Below are 27,248 nucleotides of genomic sequence, written 5' to 3' on the forward strand. Positions count from 1 at the left end.
TGTTCAAAAATCAAAAGGAAAAATAAATGAGTTGCCTGTCTCTAGCTTGCAAAATAACCAAAATAAATACATTTCTTTTGTGTTTGGAAAAATATTGATTTTGCATTTATTTAATAAAATGGATTTTTAACAGATTTATTCCATTTTTATTGTGAAATACAGATAAAATTAGTAAGCACGTTTGATAAATTTGTTCTCCGGAAATTCGACGGCCGCCATCTTTGTTCCTCGCTTGCGTTGTGCGCGTCGTCCATTGTGTGATTTTCGAACGTTTGTGTGGTGAGGGGAGCTGTAACTTGACGCTGATATTTCTTTAAGTGACATCCGGGTGGAATCTCTATAGTGCAGGAAGAGACATTGGGTCTTTCACCTGTGGTTCGAGAGGTTCGCATTTAGCAGGCTCCGCCGGGTCCTCAACCAGTGAACGTTTTTTTTTTGTCACTAGGTCCTGTTTGGTGTGGAACACTTGAGATGGCGTGTGTCACGTTGAAAAGGAGCTTGGATTTTGATCCATTCGGAAGTCCTGGAAGATCTCCGAAGAGAAGGCGGTGTATCCCCTTGTCTGTGACTCCAACTGCTGCTTCGGAACAGAAAGTCAAGCCCACACCCTTCCAGGCGGTTACGCCCAAAGTTTCTGCAGGTGGGTCACTCACTATTCAATTGTTTTCATGTGAGAAGAGATGTTCATATCTAGTTAGTTATTTTCTATGCCTTTTGTGTTTATATGCAATGTGCCTGAAACAACTGTCATACATTACCTATATTGTTGGCATTTAAACATAAAATATCTGCAGGCTCTTCATTTGGTGCATGCTTGAGGTGTTGTTGAGCAGTTGCTTTCCATTGTAATAACATTTCTGCATTTTCTGTCTTTTGGAACTCTCTCAGCTGCAGTATCCTCTGTACCTTTCAAGGTCAGATATGCAGATAGATTGCCCAGTTTTTTTTTACTAACCATGTGTAACATTATGTGTACTGAAAAATGGCAAGAAGGTACAGTACCTATTGAAGGATTAATACATTCAATCAACATTGTAGATCACTCCCCATTCAAAGTTATTCAGGCCTGCAGTCTAACAACCGGATGTTGTCTGCTGCCTAACTGTCTATGTTCATGTTCAATTTGTGATGATGCTTATATTTTGATTTGCTTGTGAATTGAAATAAGTGTTAGGTGATGCTTTTGTTAAGTCATTCTAAAGTATGATGCTGTTGGGATACCCTAATTTACTGACATGATTGCTAACATATTTTTGTTTCATTCCTAACTTTTATTTAGGTAGCTCACTCTTGCCCCCATCAATATTTTTCTGCCTTAAACACTGGTAATAAGTATGTTAGGGCAATAATTGAAGGCATTTTTCTAAATATACAGAGAAGAATAGATCTATTTTTAAAGATAAACTAGAAACAACACACCAGTACCATTTCATAGAACATGAATATGAAAACAGCAAGTTGACATTGGTGCATTCTTAATATATTTCACTCATGTACCAAGTTGTAGAACTTTTCATGGACTTTTTCCAAACCAGGGTTTGCCCTTGCAAAAACAACCCTTATCTCAGGCCCCATGACATGAATCAACTGTCAATCAATTTAATGGAGAGGCTTTTAGATTCTTAAATGCGAACTTTTAATGGTTTCACATTTGACTGTTTTGTGGCCCAACTGATTGTTTAGTGTTCATTCATCCATTTATTATTAATTGAACTAATAAAGTGCGATTAGATTCCTTTTTTACCAGATATCAGCGTCCCATTGAACCGTCACTGTTCCGCCGGCAGACATGATCGCGGCGAGCGTGCGAGACGAGATCCGCCGGCTGCACCGGCGCCGCCAGCTGCAGTATCACGGCGTCGACTCCGACAGCAGCAGCGACTCGGACACGCCCAGTCCGGCGTCGGCCGCCGCGCCCGCCGCCTCCGCCGCCGCCGGCTGCTCGGCCACCGCGGCGGCCACCACATCTAAGGCGGACAAGCCGCTATTCACCTTCAAACAGGTAGGAGAGGGGAGGGTTAGCAGACGCCGGCAGGGGTTTTGGATGGCCTTAGTAGTGTGGTGCAGGATGGAGGTGTACTGTAGCAGGCAGCAGCTGTCTTGCCAATTTCCTTGTAGTCGGCGCGCCCTTAAGCCCCAATAAACAAACAATGTCTTGCCAATTTTGTTGTTTCTTTCCAGTTATCGACGTCTGACAGAGCAGTATAACTAGACAAATGTCATGTTTTGCTAGCATTATGACTTTAAAAAGTGTCTGTCCTTCCTGAGTTCGGTAACATCGTGTAGCGGCGCTGACGTCCCTCCTCTCCGTCAGGTCGGCATGATCTGTGAGCGGATGCTGCGCGAGCGCGAGAACCACATACGGGAGGAGTACGACAACGTGTTGTCGACCAAGCTGCAGGAGCAGTACGACATGTTTGTGAAGTTCACACAGGACCAGATCGTCCGGAACTTCGAGAGCAGCGCGGCGCCCAGCTGTGAGTACCGTGTCCTGTTACCCCGTCAGCGGCGTTCCCAGCTGTCCGGCGCGGTAGCTAGTCCGTTCCGTTTAGTGCATGACTCACTCCCGGGATCAATATCAGAGAGGGACGGAGCTGGTGGCGGCTGTGGTCCGCCGCAGTCTGATCCAGCTATTCCGGGTATCGGCGCCATCCGATGGAATTACGGTGTGAAAGTCGAGCGTGCTCGACATTTCGGGACGCGGCCCAGCCCGCCCGGACTGACGTCAATATATAGCTCTGACGTCCCCCATACCGCCGCTCTCGGGTGATCCGGTACCGAGCGCGGCGCTTATGTAATCCGCCGGCTGTCGCTGGGTCATCGCGCCATGTGCCTGGGGCGGCACGTGGTCAACGGAGCTCAGCAGAAATCGGCAAATTGGTTTAAGAGGGTAATGTTGCATGCTTTAATGCGGGTCGGTGGGCGAAGCCCAACCGACCCGACTTATATGACGGGAGTAATAATATTCGACGAGTCTTCCTTTGGATTCTGTCCACGTTCAATGTTCAATACCATGTTCCGCGTTCAATGTTCCGTGCTCCGTCAGGTTAGATCGGACAGTCGCGGTGCGCGAGCTTTGCGATCGGAGGGCAGTGCTTTTGACCGCACCGGGGGCCTGTGCGCGGGCCTCCGGAATTGGAAACCGGGGAGCGGGGAGGGGAGAGCAGTTCCCGTTATTACGCTGGAGGGCGCCCGATAACCTGAAGTGTGGGACGGTATCAGCCAAACGGCCGTCTCTGACCTTTTTCGTCGTCCAGAAGACAAAGTTCGCGGCTATTTTTGCGCTGAATGTGGCATCGCGAGGCGTTTTCACTCGTATCCCCTTAACTTTTTCGCAGTTCATGTAATTTGAATGGATTTGTTAGAAATTAATTTGGAGCATTTTAGTATTAACCGGAACACCTCCTGGCCCACTCAGAATTCAGGGCTGCAGGATAAATCAGAACGCTGATTTTTATTGCTCAGGGGCATAACCATACGTCAACCTGTTAGTGTGTATGAAATTGGCATCGTTGAAAAAATTGATAGTTGATTTCTTTCTTTCCAGATCTATCTTAATGTGGCTTCTTGGAAGATCAGAACCAGGATTAAATAGATCTGCATCGTCGGAACTGTCTCTACCGTGTTACTGTGAAATTCCGGTGACTTGACTAGTGCCTATATCAGTTGACTTTACACTGGCAAGTGCGTGGGTGCCAAGAGCGGGCGGCTGGGCACCGCCGCCGACGAACTCCGAGTGGCTCCCGTGGGTGCGGAGGTGAGAGAGTGCGGTGATCTGCGCGCGGCGCGCACGTGCGCGTGCGGAGTGCAAGAGTGAGACCGTGTGCCAGTGCGAGTTTGGTTAACTCGTCTGGAAATCGCCAGAGGGCAACGTGATGACGCATTTTGTTTGGTTAGTTTTGTACACGGCCGACCGCTCTGTGATTTCATGTGTAAATCGCGTAGCTGTTGTTAGTCAGATACCCTACATAGCTGTTTAATCCGCTGCGTATACCTGTACATAGTGTGTAGCTTCTCTGGAAGTGTCAGGCGCTGAGTTGGTGGTAAAATTTGTGTGCTGTAGGACTTTGAGATAAGGATGGCAAATTAACGTTTTATTGCAGAATAAATCGCTTGGCATTACCGAAATCTTCTTCACGCGTAATTCGTGGATAACGTAGAAAAGTAACAATAAGCGCGCAGTTGCAAAAAAAACTTTGTCCCTACTCCGTACACGATTATTTGAACTCTAAAAATGTCGTTTAAGCGCCATTGAAACTCTGATAACACCGCTTGCACACGATTAAATCTGAAGAACATTGTTCTCGCACTGTTCAAACAAAAATATTAACTAGAACTGTCCTGAGCGGCTGACCGAGAGTGCTGCTTGGCTCGGCAGCTGTTGGGACCGCGGTCAGCCACCGTCTACTTTGCCGACGGGCGGGCTGGCGACGGGGACCGACTCGACTGCCGACGCGGCAGCTGCAGCCGCGTCTCGTGGTGCTCCGGCTTGGGCCAGCTGGCGTACGGCTTCCAGACGCTGGCGTCTTTGGTGCGCAGGTCGGCCCAGTACTCGAGCGTCCGCCTGTGACCGAGGGGGGAGGCGTTCAGACAAGCGCCTGCGGCCGTTCCGAAGAAGGGGGGAGGGGTAGAACACAAGCACCGACATGACACGGCGACATGGTGGCGTGGGAGCGGCACAGCTGCCGACAGACTGCGTACGGAACTGCCTACCGGGCGGCGGTGGATGAGGCGAGAGATAGCCCGTCAGAGCCGCCACCGTGCCGAATACGTGACATATCCGGCCGTGGGGACGACTGGTGGTGAATACGGGATGGGTGCTGCCACCTATGTGGTGGGGAGGGCGGCGAGACCGCCAGGAATGCCAATGATGGGACGGGGGCGCTGGGTACTGGCGGTCCTAGGGAACCACGGATCGACGCTGATCGGCGGGCTGCATGTTTTATATCCGACAGATAATTTATCCACGAAAGCACAACCAAAACTTAAGCAAAGTATGTCACAAATCGATTAACCAAGGCATGAACCGCAGCGATTATACGCTTACTTGACGTTGACGAGCATCTCGTTGGTGTTAGGCAGGCCTTTGGAGATCAGCTCGTAGGCCGGCATGCAGATGTACTTGATGAAGTTGATCTGGTCATTAGGCAGGTTGAGCGCCTTGGTACGGTCCATCATGGGGTCGGGCGTGGTACCCCGCTTCTTCTCGTTGTCTCCCTGGATGGTGGAAAGGGTCAGTGCCGGGAAAAGCTTACGGAGGACAGGAAACGAGTTCCGACGATACTGCCGCTAGTTCTTACTTACTACATCGTGCTGGAATTACATCCCACAATCACTTGAAACGCACGCAGCTGGTATGCGGCGCCGGTTCTTACACCCGTAAACCCTTACAGCCGATCAGGACGGTGGCGGTGGTGGGCACGGCTCGGCTTGGCTCAGCGGCGGCGGGTCGTCGGTCTGTCCCATCAGTATGCCGTCCGGAAGCCGACGGCCGATGAATAACAAACGAATCTCTGGTGTGGGGCGCTATAGCCTATACTTATCCTGATATCGCTGAAAGGCCGAGCTGCCGTTTACGTGAGAGCACTAAAATGACTGCCACCGGGGAATGTGAAAACAAAACGCCGACGTGTTTAGATAAATATTCAAAATCACAATGCATCCACAAAAGGGTACGTGCTACGTTGACTGGAAAGTTACGTAAGTCCGATAAACATGAAATTATCCACTCAACCTACCATACCGACCGTTCAGTTCATATCTGTCAGCCGCTTCACATACCTAAGTACAAATGCCTAAGTGAGGCAGCGCGAGCAGGGCCCAGAACGAGAAGGCATCACAGCAACGACTAAACGAAACCACACTGCCTGTCTGTCGCTGACATGATCACTGGTCACCCGTACCGCTCAGGCACTACCGTATATTAACCCCACAGCCGACATTGGTTGCCGTCGTCCCATTTCCACTGTCTGAGCTCAGCACTGGGCCTGTCTACTCGTACACAGGTGCCGTCTGTCAGACTAGCTCAGCCACACGTGTGCCTCCTCACCTGCTCGTGGAACTCGACGTACAGCTCGAGGGTATGTTCGAGCACCACCTCCGGGGCCTTACAGACGGCCGACAGGTCACAGGCGGTCATCATCACACTGCAGAACCACCGTCTGACGTACAGGGAGGGGGGGGGGAGACACACAGGTCATCATCACACTGTAGAACCACCGCCTGGAGAGTACAGGGAGGGGGGGGGGAGACACACAGGCGGTCATCATCACACTGCAGAACCACCGTCTGACGTACAGGAGGGGGAGACACACAGGCGGTCATCATCACACTGTAGAACCACCGTCTGACGTACAGGGAGGGGGGGGGGGGGAGACACACAGGTCATCATCACACTGTAGAACCACCGCCTGGAGAGTACAGGGAGGGGGGGGGGGAGACACACAGGCGGTCATCATCACACTGCAGAACCACCGTCTGACGTACAGGAGGGGGAGACACACAGGCGGTCATCATCACACTGTAGAACCACCGTCTGACGTACAGGGAGGGGGGGGGAGACACACAGGTCATCATCACACTGTAGAACCACCGCCTGGAGAGTACAGGGAGGGGGGGGAGACACACAGGCGGTCATCATCACACTGCAGAACCACCGTCTGACGTACAGGAGGGGGAGACACACAGGCGGTCATCATCACACTGTAGAACCACCGTCTGACGTACAGGGAGGGGGGGGGGGAGACACACAGGTCATCATCACACTGTAGAACCACCGCCTGGAGAGTACAGGGAGGGGGGGGGAGACACACAGGCGGTCATCATCACACTGTAGAACCACCGTCTGACGTACAGGGAGGGGGGGAGACACACAGGTCATCATCACACTGCAGAACCACCGTCTGACGTACAGGGAGGGGGAGACACACAGGTCATCATCGCACTGCGGAACCAACGTCTGGAGAGAGTACAGGGAGGCAAGGACGGTATCAGCCGATGGTTCAAGCGGCGGTGAGCGAGGGAAAGAAATAGACAAAAAAGAGTTTCGTCCCTGACCCGTGTTCCGTCTCTAACGTATGTTCTGTCTCTGCCCTGTGTTCCGTGTCTGACATGTGCTCCATTTCTGCCCTGTGTTCCGTGTCTGACATGTGCTCCATTTCTGACCTGTGTTCCGTGTCTGACGTGTGCTCCATTTCAGCTGACCTGTGTTCCGTCTGGTGCATGTTGAACTGGCCGGTCATGGCCGACTCCAGTTTCGGCCGAACTTGGAAGTACACGGCGAGGTCAGTGGCGATGATCGCTTCGTACATCAGGTCCAGCACCTGAGGGGATGAGTCAGAGGTCTGATCAGGTCAGAGGACAACTGTGTATGTACGAGTACTACGGAGTACATCCTCATACTCGTACATACATCTGGTCCGGCATCTGAGGGATGCCGGATGTCGGTCAAGTAGTTCGGCTGGTACACTATTGCATGGGAAATACTTGAGCTCAGACATCGTTCTCAAAGATGGACATTGCAGCTGAGGGAGCTGAGCTCAAGTGACTGGACGTCTTCTCTGACTGAGAGAGATACGACCATCCAGCGCTCGTGGAACAGAAGCGCCACCTAGTGGCGAACGACGGACCAGTCGCAAAACTGCTCTATCATCAGACGAACACAAATATATCGCTGAAAAATGAATACACAGAAAACGATACCGTAACGATCGATAAGCTGGACGGTGTAACGGCGACAGTGCCGGATTTTCTGCAAACCGCTCGGGGTCACGTCAGCTTTATATTGCAATTCAAAGGGACAGCAACGATAATTGCGCCGTTGCCCATGAAGTAAAGAGTCGTTCCATATCATCTACCGTTCCTTATGAAGAAATAGTATGAATCGCTCTAGCGAGGAACATCTTGATATATGTAGTTAGACTTTCAAATGACCTTTTCCTCGATAATTAATTGAGAATGCAATAAAAAAACAAATATTATATTGTTTGGCAAATTTTCGAACAACAGTTCATTCTCAAGCCACATGAAACAATTGACAACAATTGTCAATAATTGACAATTGTTGTCAATTGTTTCATTATTGTCAACAATTGTCAATTGTTTCATGTGGCTTGAGAATGAACAATGACTTAATTCATTGACTTAACAATGACTTAATGTCGATTCATTGACAATTGTTGTCAATGAATTGACAACAATTGTCAATTGTCAACAATTGTCAATTGTTTCATGTGGCTTGAGAATGAACTGTTGTTCGAAAATTTGCCAAACAATATAATATTTGCTTTTTATTGCATTTTTAATTAATTATCGAGGAAAAGGTCATTTGAAAGTCTAACTACATATACCGTTCCTTATGTTCACCGTTCCGTCCATCCGTCTATCGATATAACCGTCCACAATTATAACGCGCCGATCCGTCTGTACGCAGTACGCACCTCCTTCCTGTCGGCTGCCGTCAGCCCGGCCAGGATGTCGTGCCCGGGCCGCTGCAGCACCGCCGCCGCCGTGGCAAAGTGGTGGTTCTCCATCACCGACGCCTTGTAGAGGCCGCCCAGCGGCGTGGCCGCCTTGGCGTACGTGTTGCTGTAGCCGCGGTGGTCGATGTCGTGGCAGATGCAGGCCACCAGTAGTGACAGCAGCTGGATGGGGAGAAGGGATAGGTCAGGATCTGGGAGGATGGGGTGACTCGGAACAACGGGGATTGAGGGCACGGGAGGGTGTCAGGTTTCACACGGGCAATGAAACGGGGCTAGAGACCTGTCGCAAAGAAGAAAATGAGAGTAAACGTTGGCAAGTTCGGGATCGCATGATTGCAATGGCAATTAGTGTGTTTGCCAAGAGACGTGTGCGACACGATAGCGTGGCCGACGGATGAGACCAAAATCTAAAGATTTCTCAGCCAGTGTATTAAACAATCCTGCCTTATAAACGCCGTCCTCCCCTCCCCCCTCCCCCCTCTGCCGACCTCCAGCCGGCTGAAGACGTTGGTGTTCCTCTTCAGGATATTGTACATGGTGTGCGCCACCATGAAGGCGTGCGTGGCGTTGTGGTAGGCCACGCGGCGGTACGACTTGATGACCGTGGTGGTGAAGGTAACCACCCGCTCCGGGGCGCCGCCGCACGCGCCCTCGCCCAGCAGGTCGAAATACATGTGCAGGTAGAGCCGACTCAGGTCGTGACTGGGCTCGGGCGCCCAGCGGAACCTGGTCGGAGTGGGACGGGACAAGGGACAGGAGGCATGTCAGGAAACTGGATAAAAACAGTTCAGGTAACACATGATCAGGAACCGGGTAGTATTGATGCCTGTTGGGAAAGGGAAGCGAAGCAAGAAAAACAGTGAGCCCAGACATGACGGATATTGGGAAGGGGCGGCAGTGGCGAGCTGGAAATCTGAATGAAGAAGTTGCGCGAGTTTCAACTAGTCACGAGTATTAACCAGCCCCGCCGCCGCACCGCCGACGACTTGCCGTTAACATCCCGCTGATCCCGAGCGGCGTCAGTGCCGCGCCAGAGGAGCGCACCAACTCACGTGTCGAACGAGTCGGGGATGGAGGCCGGCAGTGGCTGCTCCATGTACTTCTTCAGCTCCGCCGGCGAGGCGGTCGTGTGGTACTCCAGGGCGTCCAGGGCCACGCTCAGCTGATTGTCCTGAGGTCAGGTCAGGCCACGTGACTTTCGGTCGGGCAGAAATCTTCGCAACCCCCATTTATTTAGGATTTTAGAAATAATTGCCGGTAAAATGACATGGATTAAAATTATTCATAGGAAGTCTAACAAGCAACCCATCAATTGAAGTCACTGATCCCATTTCCGTTATATCGGTTTCCTGTTTACGAGCCACTGTAAAAACCGGTCCCGCCGCTCTATAGTAGCCGACCGGTCTGGCCTGGTCTGGTTTGGTAGCGCTGTGACACCTGCGTGCATACCTTCTTTTGACCTCGCTCGTGCAGTGCGCCAAACGAGAGCGCCAGCGAGCAGTAGATGCCGAACATCTTCAGGGAGGCCTCGTCCGTCTCCGAGAAACAGTCGGCGTCTGGCGCACAGTAAAGACACACAGTGAGTCAATCTTACGACGACGCAAATTAATTGCGAAGTAAGCAGTGTGGCCCAAACGCCCGTCTAGGAACTCGCCATACGTATTAGGCCCGGGCAGCGCTTTTCGAGTAGCGTTGCGGATCCGAAGGTTGGAACTTAGAACTATAAAAATACGCCCGCCCGCCGCCAAACGCAAACGGCGCAAATAACTCGTCATACGCATTACTCAGCGTCGAATATAAACAACGCGTGTGTTTGTGTCCTGTCCACCCCGCGTGCCATTTTCTCATCCTCATGTCGAGCTTACCGAGTTTGTTGACCACCTGCAGGACGCCAAGCAGACGGTGCTGCGCCTTCACGGGCACGGCCAGCAGGCTGCGCGACCGGTAGCCCGTGCTGCGGTCCACCTCGGCGTTGAAGCGCGGATCCGAGTAGGCGTCCTGCACGTTCACCACCTGGCCCAGCCGGGCGCAGTGGCCGGCGATGCCGCGCTCGGCCGGGAAGCGGATCTCGTGCCGCTTACTGAGCACCGGCGAGCCGTTGATGGTCTGTCGGAGGACGGAGAGTGGAGATGGTTTAGCGGTGGACGATAAAGGATGAGAGGGAGGGAGGGGGCGAGGGCGACGGAGAGAGAGAGAGAGAGAGAGAGAGAGAGAGAGAGAGAGAGAGAGAGAGAGAGAGAGAGAGAGAGAGAGAGAGTGAGTGAGTGAGTGAGTGAGTGAGTGAGTGAGTGAGTGAGTGAGTGAGTGAGTGAGTGAGTGAGTGAGTGAGTGAGTGAGTGAGTGAGTGAGTGAGTGAGTGAGTGAGTGAGTGAGTGAGTGAGTGAGTGAGTGAGTGAGTGAGTGAGTGAGTGAGTGAGTGAGTGAGAGAGAGAGAGAGGGGGGGGGGAGCTAAAAAAGAAGGGTGGACTGGGTCACGCATTATGGTTCCACACCGCATGCTGGCACCTTCGGAGCCGGAAGGAGACCATATTTTCTCTATCATCTGTCTGAAGAGCACTGACAGCGTAAGTCATGCCACCACCTCCCCCACCACAGACATCACGTTACACCCACCTGTCCGTCATCGAACAGTGAGGCGTACAGCTCGTGTTTCTCCTCGTCCATGGCGAAGAAGGTGACGCGCTCGGCGGCCACCAGCGCCTTGGCCTGCAGCATCACCTTGGAGATGAGCGCCTCCTGGCCGAATGGCTCGTCGGAGAGCGCGCTGGCCACCTCCAGCAGGAACGAGTTGAGCTCCTGCTGGTGCTGCAGCACCTCGCTCAGCTGACGACGGAGACGGAAAGGGGGACGGGGTGTAAAGCGACGAAAGATAGAGGTCAAAGTGGCAACTGGGGCGCGGGTACTGATTGTGACAGATAAAAATCGGCGTAGCTTTAAACACCTTAAGAGTTAACAAAGTTCACGGTTAGACACAAGGTAACTGGATACGCGACCGGCTGGTGCTGACTACGACCCCCGGTTCTTCCGTGCATCCTACGGCCGGCACCTGCCCACCTGTAGCCGGTTGATGGCGATGTTGAACCACACCAGGATGGCGTTCACGGCCTCCAGGTGGCCGGGCTCGAACGGCTCGTGGTGCACGCCGCGGCGCAGCTCCAGTACCGCCAGACCGGGCAGGGGCACCACCAGCGCCGATCGGTCCTGGGGATATGAACAGCACAACACTATATGGTACCACTACTACCACCATCGCCGACTGGTCCTGGGGAGGCTACAGCGCACAGGCCTACAGGGTACAGCACTGCATCACAGACCCTCTGTACCACCCTCTGACGTATCATAGGTAGCACTCAGAGCCGATCGGCCCCGGGCAGGGTACGGGGTAGAGAACCGCAAGGCAACATATGGTGCCACCAGCGTCGCCACCGACCCTTGTGACTGGGAGAGTAAAATACACCGTATGTATAGTACTTATACCGTATCACACGGTACCCCAAGGAAGCACTAGGGCCTATCGGTCCTGAGGGCGGGGAGGGTACATGGTGGTGGTCCCGCCCTCGAAAATTGATCCTTCTTATCAATTATCAGGACACGTCACGGCTTATTTCTCAAAACCCGTCCCCTTGTCCCGGGATGGAATGTCACTGCTTTGATGGACGATCATGATGTACAATCGCTGTTATTCGACGTGAGTAGATTCTCTCAGACCATACTCCGTTGCGGAGCCGGTGACCGTTAGCGCAGCTGAGTGGCCTATCCCTCGGGCCGAACACCGCCGCGGCAGCGCACTATGGTGGCCGCCCGTACCAATTACGCTCCCCTTCTATCCCCCCCCTCCTCTCCCAGATCCTGATATCCGATCCCGAGGCCCTGAAATGCAGATATCATTAGACTCAAAGAGCGTATCCCAGCAAAACCAAATAATTGATGGTCTCACTACACTAAAAAAATCGGATCGTACAAAAACAAATAAGCAGGCGACAGCAGACAAAGAAACAGACAGACAGACAGACAGACAGACAGACAGACAGACAGACAGACAGACAGACAAAAAAAAAACAAGCAAAGTCCCGACTTTACCTTGAAGTCGTAGTTCACCATGCACCCTGACAGGCCCACCACTCGGCGCACAGCTACCAGCCAACACCTACCTTTTCGGAGACGCCCGGCCCGAATCCGTGCGGGAAGCGTTTGTCGCAGGTGATGGACTCGACGGTGAGCGATTCGCCGGTGGCGGCGGCCAGCGCCGACGGCGTCTCCCGGTCGACTGGAGGCGCCGGGAGGGGGGGGGGGGAGGTCACCAGAGGAGGGGAGAGGTGGGGATGGGAGGGAGGACTGACGGGGTGGCGACGAGCGACCGACCGACACCGGAGACCGGCCGGCTGTGTAGACCGGCTATTGAAATGAGAGTGGAGTGAGAGGACAACATACGAGGATAATTCGTAGGTGCAGCTAAATACTAAATACACATCATCATCCTCCCAAGGCATCTACTATTCAGTCGCGAGTTTGAACTAGCCCACCTATTTTGATGGATGCCTTTGTTTGGACGAAGTCGTCCCGGCCCGGTGTGTACTCGATGAGGTCGTTCAGCTTGGAGTCGATCAGGAACAGGGTGAACCCTGCGGGACAGGTCAGGTCACGGTTTCTTCTATTTACGCCGCAGTAGATAAATATACGGACGTTTATACTCACGGCAGTACGAAATCTTTATTTACGCGCGGTTAGACAGTAATAAAGCCGTATTTACGACCAAGAAAACTTAGCTACAAGTACGCCGGCCGGGGGCAATGTGTACGAACTGCTGCTCACCCATTTCACTGACACTGGCAATGATAACAACTGCCCATCCCGCAAAAAAAACACCAAGATTATTCCAAATCGAGCAAGCCATATGTTCAGAATAAGCCCAGCCGAGTGGATTGAGCATACGTTTCGCTTCCGTCCGATACTGCTAATTTAATTGCTAAGAAAAATTATCAATGAGCGGCGAAAAGTAAACGTCTGCGTCGGCTCGTATTTAAAATAAAATAGAAATCCTCCAGCGCATCGGCGACGATAGATATAGCCTACCCTGCCCCTCCCCCCCCCCCCTGTCTCAACATGAGCACACATGGATAGCGAATTGCCCGACTAGGCGCCCCCTCCCCACATACGAGAGGGGGGCACACAACTCCCCCCCCCCCTTCCCGACGTACCATCGGCGCCGACAGCGACGGCGGCCACCCTGGCAAGCTCGTGCAGCAGCCGGGGCGTGTGGTCCGGGTGCGAGGCCTCGTCGAGCAGGTGGCGGCGCAGCGTCTCGGCGGCCGCCTCACCGTAGGTGCTGTGGTGGCCGGCCGGAGCGACCAGCGTGCGAACCGCCCCCGACGACTTGGCCGACAGCCAGCCCTGCGGCGCCGCCGGAGAGGAGGTGGGTCAGGACGGCGGGGCGGAATGGATTGTCTGGATGGGTGGGAATGGCAGGTGAGGTTTTGTGAGAGTAAGATGGCGTAATAAATTTTATGAGCGGGTGTATGATTTATCAGCCATCAGGATTAGCATAAGGGTAGCAATTTATGTATATTTCTATAGCGACAGAAATTCATCACCGTCCGTCACATGTCACTTCGGATAAATATTGAGCTCGAAACGTGTTACGAATTTCACCTAAACAATCTAGAGGGATGTAAAGGCCTTAGATAGGCGGATAAAGGCATAGTGATCGGAAATAAATTAGCACAAACCTTGATAGTTGGAACGTCGACATACTCCTTGACATAGTGAGAGATCGTCTCTGGGTTAGCGTTGAGAAACTGCACGACATCGTCTTCATTTATGGCGTTGAACCGTACTGAAAACGGGAAACAATCACGCACGATACGTCGCTGCAATGGCTGCAGAAACTAAAGACATTTAAGAATAATTTAGCCAGCAATATCGTGAATTGACGTCAATCCTTTCTGCCGGTGAATGGCGGGTCGATCGACAGCATTGCCACTTTGATAATCGAGAAGCCCACCTGTTCTTTTTTTCTTCTTATCTTACATATCATATTTGACTTCTAAGGAATGGAATACGTTTGTCATGCAATGCGCTTATAAGTTGTTCACTGAAGTAATCACGTCAGCGTATAATCCAGTACATGTTAAATAGGCCTACGAAACGAGTTATTTGGATGGATTTTCGCGACCCCTCCCACTAGCAACGAACACACCAGCAACCTGGAACGGGCCCTCCTTCGGCCAGCAGCTCGGCGACGCAGGAGGCGTCCAGGCACGTGGGCGCGCAGAGCGCACCTGCCGAGGCCAGCGGGCCCATGCTGGCGCTGGGCAGCAGGCCTGACTGCGACTCGGGCAGACCGCTCGACTTGCGGCGCACCGGGTCCGAGAGGCGGCGCACGGTGTCCGCCACCGAGCCACGCTGGGTCACCGGGCCGCCCTCCTGGGCCCCGCCGGCGGCCGGCGCCGCAGCTGCGGACGGGCCCCCGGTCGTCCGCGCCGCCGCACCAGTCCTGGTCGCTTCCGTCGCCCGCGACGAAGAGAAGACAGCTTGCAACTGGCTGCGGGAGGCCAGCTCGTTCTGCCAGGCGGTGTCGCGGCGCGAGCGCAGCAGCGACCGCTCAGACTCCTGAAGGAAGTTGCTGCCGCGTTTGGAGCGGGAGTACATGGCGCTCGGGAGACGGAGATGCGACCCGATGTCCCGTCCGCACAGCACTGACGTCAGACGATGACGGGGCGTTATGCCGTCCGAGGTAGGTTCGTCTGCCGCCCCTCAGAGGGTCTGCGACCTCATCGCCTGGGTGCATCAGGTGTCAGGTGATTCAGTCAAACTACTGCTGCAAGAGGTTCGAAATGGACACCTACTGATGACGTGCCGCATAGAAATGGATGCCGAGGAAGAGATGAATCAGAATGGAGCTTGGGAAGATTTCGATATGATCTCAATCTGGATAAACTGGTAAACAGGTACCTAAGTACCTAGTACCTTCATGACCGGTGATTCGTTCCAAAGTTTGTTTTGGTGTCGGCAATTACCTACCTATCCAATGTGAAAGGCTGTGAATGCCATGGATTTTATCCAAGTCGGCAAACATCTGGCAAACATCGCTTGTTCTGAAAGGCTTACTTTCAATTTATAAGCCCCGTGAGTATAATAGAAGTAACCAGAAGTAACTACGCGACTATTATAGAAGTAAATATAAGCAACCGCTGGAAAATGAAGCAAAATGCAATGCATGATAAACTTGCTTACCGTTCAATGTTGCTCGGACGAATTACAATTATGATTATTATTCAGTGCTCGTCTGGTGGATTTCAATTTGCTTTCTGACGCTGACAAGTCCACGCTTTATCATCAAATAGGGATGTGAAACATGTGTAATGCTCAAGGAAAGATCAGTAGAAACACATTAAGCACATTAAATAGACATGAAACAGAATGATTTTACAGGAAAATACAAAAGTTTTTGGTTTACTTGCTCAATTCCGTTCCGCCGTGACAAAAAAAAAAAGACGCACACGGCACACGAATCTGCACGAATCGAAATAACAAATTCAAGGTTATCGAATTCTTTGTTTACGTTTGAATTACCCGCCAATCTGCGCTAGAGTATGACGTCATGTGTTGTTGGTTTGCATAGATATACAGACTATGTTGGTTTGTCTATCTTGAATAATCTCTCGGTTTATGTTGTCGTACTACGCTGTGGGTAGCGCTTGGCTGGACGGACGGTCTGTGACAACCTATTGATCTGTGGCTGATCTATTAGAGTGTCCGTCCGAGAGCCGTACGACGGCTGACAGAGCCTGGGGGTCGCGAACTGGTGTGGTAACCGTTACGCCCACCTGGGACGCCCGAGTCGGTACGGCACTTGCGGTGTCGTAACCGGATCGGCGGGAACCAGCAGAACGCTGTTGGACCGGCGGTGAAAGTCGGAACCGAGCACTCGCCCACCAGTGGGGCGTCTGGTCGAGCAGGTCTACCCGCTAAGGCAGCCTGAGCACGAACCAGTGGCAGGGTCCGATCAATGACCGTGGTCCGACCAGGGTGTCAGCGCAATGGCCAGTCAGAGGCGTCTTTAAGGGCGCGGAAGCCCACCTCGGTCGACTGTGGCCGGTGCAACCTAGTCAGGTCGTTTGTGTGAATCTCCGTGTTCTTCCCTCGCCTCAGAGTAGCCGCTCTTCTCCAAATGCCCGAGCCGTTTTCTATGTGTATTGGTCTTGCAGCGAACAGCAGAGTCGAAAAACGAATTGACAATGTCGCCGAAAACCGCGGTCACATGCTGGCCGTTCCTAGTACTACCAATATGCCCGCAGGCGCGGCGAGAGACAAGCTTAACGTATGAGTCACCGTCCGGCTGCCGGGAGAGCCCCTACCGCGACCTTTGCTCACAGTCATGACGTCACGACAATGGGCTCCTAAACGTACGGGCAGCGGCCGCCTCAGGGGTGCCGCCGTGACCTTTGCACGAGGACACTTGCTGTGACGGGGGCGGTTCGCCACGTTACAGCGGTGGGCGCACACGGTTCGCCGTGCTATCCGCGCACCAACTGGTGCCGGTCGCCTCTGCCTGGCCTTCAGCCCTATATGCTTAGCTAATTAGGTAGGTCATATAGGGCAAGGTCGACTTTTTCATCTTTCCTATCACCCGCTCTTCGGGAGACTCTTATTCTCCCCCCTCCCCCATCGCTCATCTTTCCTCCTCGCGGTGAGTCGGGTTTTCCGCGGTAACCGGCAAGCCGGCCCGCTCCGCCCAATTTTTTTTATATTTTTTCATCAGTAATCTTTGACATAGTCTCAAGTCAGACCGTTCCGGTCATGTATCGGCAGGGGGAGGATCCCCCTGCCATCCTCGAACTTAACGACAAACCGCCGGAGGGAGCTTGCTTCCTCCTGGCAACCAAAAAAGACAAGTCCACGGACTTTAAAAAGACTAATCCCTTCGCTCTCGCCCGCGAAGTTGACCGGTTGCTCGGCCCCGTTCTGGACGCTAAGCCGATCCGGTCGGGAGCCCTCCTACTAAAGACCCACAACCTAAACCAGACTAAAAAAGCACTCGCGACCCAGTCCATCTTGGGTCAAGATGTCAACGTGCAAGTGGCGGTGCACCTAAACAGTGTGCACGGCGTGATCCGCAGTGAAATGCTGTCGGACATGACCAACGCCGATCTGCTGAAAGAGCTCGCTCCCCAAAAAGTCATCCGGGTGCAGCGAATGCCATCAAGGAACCTCGCGACGCGAGGACCAAACCCTACCATCAGGGTCAGCTTCTCGGGCACAGAGCTCCCCACCCACATCCAGTGCGGGTATGCCCGAGTACAGGTGGATCCCTGGGTCCCGCCCCCGCCCCTGTGCCAAAATTGCTGGGCAAATCACCCCACCCGACACTGCCGCCGCCGTAACCCGCTGTGTGGCAGGTGCGCGGACGAGCACCCGACAGACCACTGTGAGGCCGCGAGCTGCACCTGTGCCCACTGTGGCGGTGATCACCCTGCCTGGGACAGACGATGCCCCATCCGGCGGTATTCCGCCGAACTTCATCGGACCGAACAGGCCCGCGCCCGAGAGGAGCATCATGCTCGCGGGCCGCGGTTCAACCGCCCCATCTGGCCCCCGGAGGAACAAGAGTTCCCAGAGCTGCCGGCACGCGCCCAGCGCACGCAGCAGTGGCTCGACCCCAACCGGGAAGAGCAACCCAACCAAGGTCGCAGGGATGAGCGCCCACAGCGCCAACCCATTCGAAGCGACAGAGCCGCTGAGCCACCTCTGACGAACACCCGGCAGGAGCACGCTAAGCGAGCTCCAGGTCACAGGGACGAGCACGCACAGCGCCGACCCATTCAAAGTGGCCCAAACGCAGCCGGCCCTCAGCCAGCTGTCGCTCACCCGACCCGATCAGAAAAGTCCGAGCGCGCAGAGCACGCTCAAACTCCCAACTCCGAACAGGGGCAGTCTAGCCTGACTCCCGACCCGCGCCATCCTGCTGACGCAAAGAGCGCAGCGGCGCCACATGCGCAGGAATCCGGAAAAGAGATAACTGCGCATGCACCCCCCGTAGCGACTGAAAGTGTCGCTACACTGAAAAAAGGGGACCAGCTGGGAAGCCCGGCGGAAACGGAGTCCCCTTTCAACTCCCCAATCTCAGAAGCCTCAACAGTGGAACACGAAATCAGTGTCACTGAAGAGGACGTGAACTCAACAATAACGGAGATCCAGTCGCCCCTTGACTCAGAGCAGTCTTTGCGGCTGCGTAATCGCACAGTCTCCAGGTGCAGCTCGCGGACCTTATCCCCGTCCACCACCCAGAGCTCCCCGGTTCTCCGTCAAACCACGCTTTAAAGTTTTCTAACCACTAACATGGGTAGCATCAAACAGGAATTCATTCTCCAATGGAATACAAGCTCGCTAGTATCCCATTGGGGAGAATTCCGAGAATATATGACCGACAAAAAACCATTGATAGCCGCAATACAAGAAACCCGCTTCCTTGATTCAGACGCTGAGAACTATTCTTTTACTTTGCCTGGTTACTCAGCCTACTTCAATAACGTAAATGAACAACCCCGCCGAGGTGGCACGGCACTTTATATATCAAATAAGCTTCTCCACTATCAATTTAACGTAGACTCGACGCTTAATTATGTAGCAACTAATGTTCAACTTGCAGAACAAAGTATTAACGTAATATCAGTTTACCTTTCTCCAACTAATGTTATCCCTAGTGAAGAAATTGATAAGTTTTTTGAACAACTACCTACCCCGACCCTCATACTTGGTGATTTTAATGCTCATCACGTAGCCTGGGGCTGCTCCACAAACAACACTCGCGGAAACATACTCAACACCTTACTTGACCAGCATCAGCTTGTCTTTCTCAACGACACTACTCCAACACGCCAAAGTCTTTCAATTGAGAGACATACCCAGTCAGTAATTGACCTCGTTATATCAACACCTAGAATAGCGCCTATTTTTAAACCAGAAGTTCAAATTGATACTTACTTTAGCGACCATTTTCCCATTCATATTATGATAGGAGCACCTTCAATACAACAAGAATTGTTTATGCCAAAATGGAGATTTAAGAAAGCAGACTGGAATAAATTTAGAGAATACGTTGATGAGAATCTAATTGAAACCGAAAATGAATGTATTGAAATAAATCAAATACTTAACGTAATATCACAAGCTGCTTTTGACAATATACCCCGTAATATAGGTCGGAAAGATCAAAAACACGCACCTTGGTGGAACGATGACTGTAGGAAAGCGGTAGCCCGGAGACGCAGAGCGTTGCGGGCATTCCAAAGACATATTACGCCTAGATACGAACAGGAGGCTAGGCAAGCTAGATATGATGCTAAAATGACAATCCTTAAAGCAAAACGTGAGGCGTGGGAAGAATTTTCCAGTAAATTTAACAGATTTACCCCCCTTAGTGAGATATGGAACCTTATTAGATGCTTTAAACTCAAACGTAAACCTAACTTTAAAATACCTCATCTCTCAATTGAAAACATACAATACACCACACCTTACGACGTCGCAAACCAGTTTGCAGCCCATTACGCTCGAGTATCAGCACACAACATCTACACACAGCAACAACACAACACTCTCAACAGCATACTTTCAACACTCCACTTCGAATCTGACAACACAGAGCATTACAATCAACCATTTGTACTAAAGGAGCTTCAATTTGCCATCAGCAAATGCGGTAATACTTCAGTTGGTCCAGACCTACTAGCCTACCCCTTTTTTCGAAATCTTTCAGAGTCTGGACTTGAAATATTTCTTAGTGCAATAAATAAACTCTGGGAAGAAGGTAGCTTCCCTGATACTTGGAAAGATGCCACGCTTATCCCCATACTAAAATTCGGAAAAGATCCAAAGGATCCCTCCAGTTATCGCCCCATTTCTCTATGTAGTTGTGCCTCAAAAATCCTAGAAAGAATGGTGAATAGTCGAATTAGAGTTTACATTGAATCAAACAATAAACTTACAAACTGTCAAAACGGCTTTAGGCCTGGCCGATCCACGTCCGACGGCCTAGTTCATATAATTGACTCAGTACAGCGCGGATTTCAAAACAATAACGTAACGGTAGCACTATTTCTCGATCTTAAGGCCGCCTTTGATAAAGTACATCATTCTGCCCTCTTAATTAAATTACACCAAATGGGCGTTCGCGGCCTTCTCGCCACTTACCTCCGAAATTTCATTAGTAACCGAACCTTCTCTGTTAGGTGTGGCGTAGCACACTCAGTGCGCACATCACAAGAGCATGGAATACCTCAGGGTAGTCCGCTCTCACCTACACTTTTTCTGATGCTTATTAATGATATTTGCAAAGATCTCCCTAGTATTTCTTCTAATATTAAGTTTTCTCTTTACGCTGATGATCTGGCGATATGGTTTTCACACCCCAGCGTAGATAGGGCAAATGAATATATCCAGTTAGCTCTAAATCTGATCCAAGAATGGTGCTCCCGATGGGGTGTGTTTATTTCCCCTGCAAAATCAGCTACCATGATTTTCTCAACGCAGCGTCTGCACATTTCTCCACGCATCCCCTTGCATTTGAATGGTCAAACTATCCCACTAGTTACGTCATTTAAATACCTCGGCTTGACACTAGACAGACGCCTAACCTTCAATGATCACGTAGAAAAACTCAAAGCTAGATGCGCCCGCCGCATAAATGTTCTTAAATGTATAGCAGGAAGGACGTGGGGAGCAGACCGTCGTACGCTCCTTCGCCTCTATACATCTCTAATTCGACCCATTCTAGACTACAATGCTTTTTTGTTCGGTGATATATCTCAAACGGTCCTTAACAAACTAGAAGTAATTCAAAATGCAGCACTTAGAATAATAACAGGAGGTCTTAGAACAACTCCGGCAATGAATCTCAATATAGATACAAATATTCCCCCACTCGCAAGGCGAAGGGTAGACATGTATGCAGTGCCTTCCCTCTGTAACATTGTTTCTGTCTCGTCCGCAGGACTAGATATGTCCAACATTCACTGAATTCCGAATACAGAATATCGAAATGGCGCGCATGCCTATCTATGTTGGACATATCTTAATTTGCAATCAAGCATAACGTCGAAACCCGAGCCTCGAACCATGGCAACAGCCTGCCCATTCAGCGGCTGTGAATACGTCGTCGCTGCAGATACCGCACCTATCGTGGTCGTACAACTTCTTCAAATGCACCAGTCCGAGGCCCATACCCGGCCTACAGTGAGCATTACTGCCGAAAAGGTCACCAGACCGCGCGTGACAGCTGCCGGATCCAGCGAGGACTGGGAGTATTTCACCAGCCGATGGACGGAGTACAAGAAAGCCACCGGACTCACCGATACAGACTGCGTCATCCAGCTGCTTGAATGCTGCGACGAAGGCCTCCGCAGGGACCTCACCAGATTCTCGGGGGGCTCCCTCTCATCCAAGGACGAACAGACTGTCTTGGCCGCAATGCGAAGTCTCGCCGTCCGCGAGGAAAACCTCGCAGTGGCTCGCGTCCAGCTCCACAACATGACGCAGGAGCACGAAGAGCCGGTCAGGGCGTTCGCCGCTCGTCTTCGCGGGCAGGCGGCTGTCTGTAAGTTTCACGTCACCTGCGAATGCGGACGGGTCGTCAGCTACCAGGATGAAGTCACACGCGATACGCTCGCCAGGGGGCTAGCGGACAGGGATATTCAACTGGACCTCCTCGCCCAAGGCCAGACACCGATCCCCCTGGAAGAGACCATTCGTTTCGTCGAAGCAAAAGAGGCTGGTAAGCGATCCGCTCAGACGCTGGGTCAGTCTCAAGGTGTGGCCGCCGCCCGCAGCCAGTACCGGCGAGCGAAAGCGAGCATCGGCGAGCAGGAGCGGCGAGTATCAGCTGGCGATGCTGGCCGTCAACAGAGTTCAGTCGCAGGACCGGCCGACGTCTGCCAATATTGTCGTCGGACAGGTCATGGCGTAAAAGCCTCTGTCGCGGTTCGCGCTAAATCCTGTCCCGCCTACCGCAGCCAGTGCCGTCATTGCAGACGCCGGGGCCACTTCACCGAGGCCTGCCTGCAGCGACAGGCAGCCGGTATCGCGACTACACATCCGGAGGGCGATGATGACGCTCCCAGTGACGCTCTCTGTAGCCTCAGAGACTCAACGCACGACACGGTAGCTTCATGCACCGCCGCAGCCATGCGGCACCACATGTACGACGACATCACCCAGAGCTGGTGTCAGCAACCCAGCCAGCCCCAGCCGTCGATTAAACTGGACCTCTCGCTCCAACTCGCCTGAAAATCTTACTTCTCAAATTCTGAACATTCCAGTACCTCAACGGCTAACTACCAAGCAAGCTCGTTATCGAACAATTAACGTAAGGATAAGCAAAGTATTGCAAGATCACAAAATTGACCCACCTAACGTTAAATTGGTTCCCAAATTGCAGCCCTTCTGGCTATTTGAACCACTAGATACAACACTTCTTTTCTCTGACCCAAAAATCCTAATACATCCCCTAGAAATCCAGGAGATGTTCAATGAATTCAAAAACGAACATAATGAGTATGATTTTATATATACCGACGGTTCCAAATCAGAGAACCGCACAGGTGCAGCAATTGTGCACAACAACTTTACTCTTTTTTTCCGGCTACCAGACATTGCTTCTATATATACAGCAGAACTTTCTGCGATATTTGCAGCTCTAAAATACGTAAATACTGAAAGCATTGATAACGCAGTCATTTGCTCAGACTCTAGAGCAGCTATTTGTGCTCTGGCCTCTCTCAACTCACTATCACATCCCATAGTGGATGAAATAAGATCATTTATTAATACCAATAATCATAACATCAAATTCCTTTGGATTCCCGGTCATAGCGGGATAAGTGGAAATGATCGAGCTGACCTGGCAGCCAAAGAAAGCTTGAATGACCCCCAACAAAATCAAATTAGCTGCCCAGTCAATGATTACCTTAACGCAATAGCATTAGCCTCTAAAAAATCTTTCCAACTTGATTGGAACGTAAACCCACATTTTCACCTTTACCCTATTAAGCAAGAGGTGGGACATTGGCACTCCTCTAGTCAGGATACTAGAATTAAGGAAATCATACTTGCTAGACTACGGATGGGTCACACCAAAATTACACATAATTACATTATAGAAGGAATGCCTCCTCCAAACTGTCACTATTGCGGGGATGACGTCAGATATAATATAAAACACTTTCTTATAAGCTGCCCACAATATCATCGTTTTAGACAACCATTGATTGATTACACGCAAAGACATAAAATAACTTTCAACATCGAAAATATACTAGGAGATACCTATCCAGATTTGCTAGAACTCCTTTTTAACTTTTTGCACAACACAAAACTAGAAAACTCCATTTAACATGAGGTTTGACGGAGCCCGGGACCTATCCTGGGGTCCCAATTGGACTTGACTTTTTCCTTCTGGGTCATGCCCGGTTCTCGACAGGGATCCCGCTTCACGGTTGAGGCCCACTCGAGACAGGATTGGTCGGTCCTAAACCGGCTGGTTATTAAGCCTTTCAGGGGGGGAACCTGTTCGGCCAGCTGCCGCCGGGCGTTAAGGGCTCCCCTATGGACAACCCTGGTGCCGGGGGGATGTGGCTCTCCTCCCTCGCCACTAGGGCACGACAAGGCCTGACCGGGCTTACTGAACGTGACTTCCCGACGTTACCAAGTTCTAACGTGACAACCACTGAGTCGCAGCGTCAGCTCTAAGAGCTACTTCATTACTGATGGGAGAGCCAAAATTTGCTACCAACATTGACACCAACCGACTATGACTACCCGAATATGAGACTTCACTGGAATTGACATCCGTCCTCCTAGCGTTGCTGACGGCGCGCCTGGACACATCCTGGGGTCCCAACTGGACTTGACTTCCCCCTTCTGGGTCTTGCCCGGTTCTCGACAGGGATCCCGCTTCACGGTTGAGGCCCACTCGAGACAGGATCGGTCGGTCCTAAACCGTCTGGTTATTAAGCCTTTCAGGGGGGGAACCTGTTCGGCCAGCTGCCGCCGGGCGTTAAGGGCTCTCCTATGGACAACCCTGGTGTCGGGGGAATGTGGCTCTCCTCCCTCGCCACTGGGGCACGACAAGGCCTGACCGGGCTTACTGAACGCGACTTCCCGACGTTGCCTAGTTCTAACGTGACAACCACTGAGTCGCAGCGTCAGCTCTAAGAGCTACTTCATTACCGATGGGAGAGCCAAAATTGCTACCAACATTGACACCAACCGACTATGACTACCCGAATATGAGACTTCACTGGAATTGAAACTTTGGTTCAGCTCGAGTTGTTGTCGGCGCGCTTGGCGGCGCCGGTCGCTGCTTGGGGCCCGGCTCGCACCTGGCCCTTCCGCGTTAGCTGATGGGGTAGGGGCGGGGCGGGGGCTGGGTCCGGCGGCGGTCGGCGCCGGCGGGTGTGCTGGTGGCGGCGTCGGGGGAACCCTACCGATTTTGACCTCCTCCTTGCCCACCGATGCGGCATTGGCTTCAATTGAGGCTGATGCATCACCGGTACTACCCGCTACCTTTCAGTCATTCATAGACTCACAAAACAGTGACACTCTAGTGATATAACGTAAAGTAATTACTTCTAAAGGGATTTTTCCTGTGCAATTTGGCAAAAACGCACAGGTTTTGCCCTCTTGGCTAGGCACCAGGTTTTTTCTAGTTAGGACTTTTCCTGGTAGAAATCATACACAACAAACACTCCACAATACAACACCACACAAAAAACACGAAGATACAGCTGCAAGACATCAGAAGTAAGTACTAAAATTCATCTAAATCTCGGCCTTGCCACTCTGGCCTTCTTTTCGGCTCTCCCTAGCTTTCCTCCCACCGGACGTCACATGAGCCGGTTTAACGTAGCTATTTGCTTTAGTCGCTAGTTTTGGGCCGGTCTTGAATAGCCGGTGGTAAAGTAACGTAAAACGAAAGATCTGGCTCATTGCCAGCTATTAGCTTCCCCTCCCCGGTATGCCTTAGTGCAACCGGGATGCAAAATTCAAAAAAAAAAAAAAAAAAAAATGACCTTTGCACGACACGTTCTATAGCGTATGGCACAGCGGTTACTAGAAAGGTTGAGGCCGCCTAGCTCTGCCCTTCTCTCCTGCCAAACCATGCTCGGAAAACCTGTTTCGGCTGTTCTTGCAACCAACCTGATGTCATCGCAGGGTCTCATTCACTGTCCGGACCTCAGCGACCTCTCTGACGAAGAGCTCCTCACCGAACTAGCCCCGCAGGGTGTTATCGAGGTGCAGAGGCTCAAATCCAAGGACCGAACTCCAAACCCCCTGATTCGACTTCGCTTTAAAGGACTCGATCTCCCAAGAAAGCTCCTCTGCGGGTACCTCGCCGTCCCTGTTCGACCCTGGATCCAGCTGCCAAGGCAATGCCGTAGGTGCTGGAAGCTAGGCCACTCCATGCGCTCTTGCCGACGAAAAGAGACAGTCTGCGGGCAGTGCTCTGCCAGGGACAGCCACCCCACAGGTGACTGTACCTCGGTCCCAAAGTGCCCTCTCTGCTCTGGTCCACACCCAGCATGGGACCGAAACAGCTGCCCCGTCTGGAAAACCACCAAACGAGACACTCGAGAGCGAGCGCCATTCCAACCCCCGCCGCTCAACTCCACAGCTTGGCCTCCACTTGAGAGTCAGCACCGAACGATGCAGCCCCCTCCGGCTCGCACAGACGCCTCTGTCCAGACAGATGGTGAGGTCATGGCCCCTAAGGCGACCGCAGTCCCTGTTCAGACCCAGACCGAGACAGCCAGCTCTCAGACGACCGACGCCAGCACCCAAACGACCAAACTGACCACCTTCGACTCGACCTCTCAAACTCGACCCGCCCGACTGGTCTCTGCCGAAGTCCAGACTGACACCCCCGACTCACCGACACCAACCACGGACCCCGACGACTTCGGCTGCTCTCGAAGCAGGCCGTTCACCCGAGGCTACACGGCGAGCTTCCAGCCTGACAGCCCCCGAAACGACACCGACGATCCCGATCCAGACCTGATCCCGAAGAGACGTCCCAGGGGTGAGATCCCTCCACCTGACATCGGGTCGCTGAAGTTTGAGTACGCCAGCGGCAGGCGACTTTCCTACCCTCCCTCCACCCTCTACTGGTTTGACCATGAAATCCGACTATACGACCTTGACCTTCGCCCAGAATCCAAAGCGTACAGGGCAGCCGTGGCTGGCTTCTATTTTGACGGACCCCCTCACCACGGACGCCGTATCTTCCTTCAGAGAATTCCTCCAACGGGTAACCACTAGCCCTACCAACATCGCTGCCTAGGAGTCGAGCTATGCCTCACGGCTACTCCTCCAGAGCCACCAAATTCCAGTCAAAGTTGTACCCCTGAGACGGGCGGGACATGACTGGGGCACCCGGGTCACACCGGCTGCCATAACCCGCTGGCTGTCTCACTCGGTAGGCCGGTTTTTATTTTGGCCGATCCCTGCGAACAGCCTGCGCAATCACACTTTCACTGTCCACATTAGAGATATAACGTAACGTAACTATTGCGGGGATTTTTACTGTACTCGACAGTTTTTGCCCCTTGACTTAGGCACCAGGTTTTTTCTAGTTAGGACTTTTCCTGGTAAATACATCCCACAACAAACATCACACATTGCAACACCTCACACCATCAGCAGCAAGATTTACAGCAGCAAGTATGAATATTCTACCCCTTTCTGGACACCCTTGCCTTGTTAATCGGACGCCAC

General features: G+C 52.1%; 2 protein-coding genes across 4 annotated transcripts; one reads left to right on the forward strand and one right to left on the reverse strand.

Annotated features, from left to right (window-relative positions):
• Positions 1-224: 224 nt before the first annotated feature.
• On the forward strand, positions 225-4,128 carry LOC122368214 (akirin-2-like). Of its 2 annotated transcripts, none has more exons than XM_043341945.1 (5): positions 225-239; positions 446-640; positions 1,788-2,002; positions 2,315-2,477; positions 3,548-4,128. In XM_043341945.1, exons 2-5 carry the CDS (start codon positions 472-474, stop codon positions 3,556-3,558), a joined length of 558 nt encoding a protein of 185 aa, XP_043197880.1. In that variant the 5' UTR covers positions 225-239; positions 446-471; the 3' UTR covers positions 3,559-4,128. The 2 variants fall into 2 exon arrangements, with proteins under 2 accessions (XP_043197880.1, XP_043197879.1); XM_043341944.1 differs by lacking the exon at positions 225-239 and adding an exon at positions 261-279.
• LOC122368213 (cAMP and cAMP-inhibited cGMP 3',5'-cyclic phosphodiesterase 10A-like) lies at positions 4,080-16,060 on the reverse strand. 2 transcript variants are annotated; one of them, XM_043341942.1, is made up of 17 exons: positions 15,714-16,060; positions 14,759-15,257; positions 14,207-14,313; positions 13,679-13,871; positions 13,004-13,102; positions 12,632-12,747; positions 11,535-11,681; positions 11,094-11,303; positions 10,346-10,586; positions 9,930-10,036; positions 9,533-9,651; positions 8,969-9,206; positions 8,439-8,642; positions 7,204-7,322; positions 6,050-6,161; positions 5,048-5,217; positions 4,080-4,564 (listed from the first exon to the last, which is right to left on the reverse strand). In XM_043341942.1, the coding sequence occupies exons 2-17, from the start codon at positions 15,126-15,128 to the stop codon at positions 4,405-4,407; spliced, it is 2,712 nt and encodes a 903-aa protein (XP_043197877.1). In that variant the 5' UTR covers positions 15,129-15,257; positions 15,714-16,060; the 3' UTR covers positions 4,080-4,404. The 2 variants fall into 2 exon arrangements, with proteins under 2 accessions (XP_043197877.1, XP_043197876.1); XM_043341941.1 differs by having other exon boundaries at positions 14,684-15,257; positions 15,714-16,020.
• Between the last annotated feature and the right edge of the window lie 11,188 nt (positions 16,061-27,248).

Source organism: Amphibalanus amphitrite, unplaced genomic scaffold (genome assembly GCF_019059575.1).
Source record: "Amphibalanus amphitrite isolate SeventyFive unplaced genomic scaffold, NRLGWU_Aamphi_draft 000932F_arrow, whole genome shotgun sequence".
Lineage (NCBI taxonomy): Eukaryota > Metazoa > Arthropoda > Thecostraca > Balanomorpha > Balanidae > Amphibalanus > Amphibalanus amphitrite.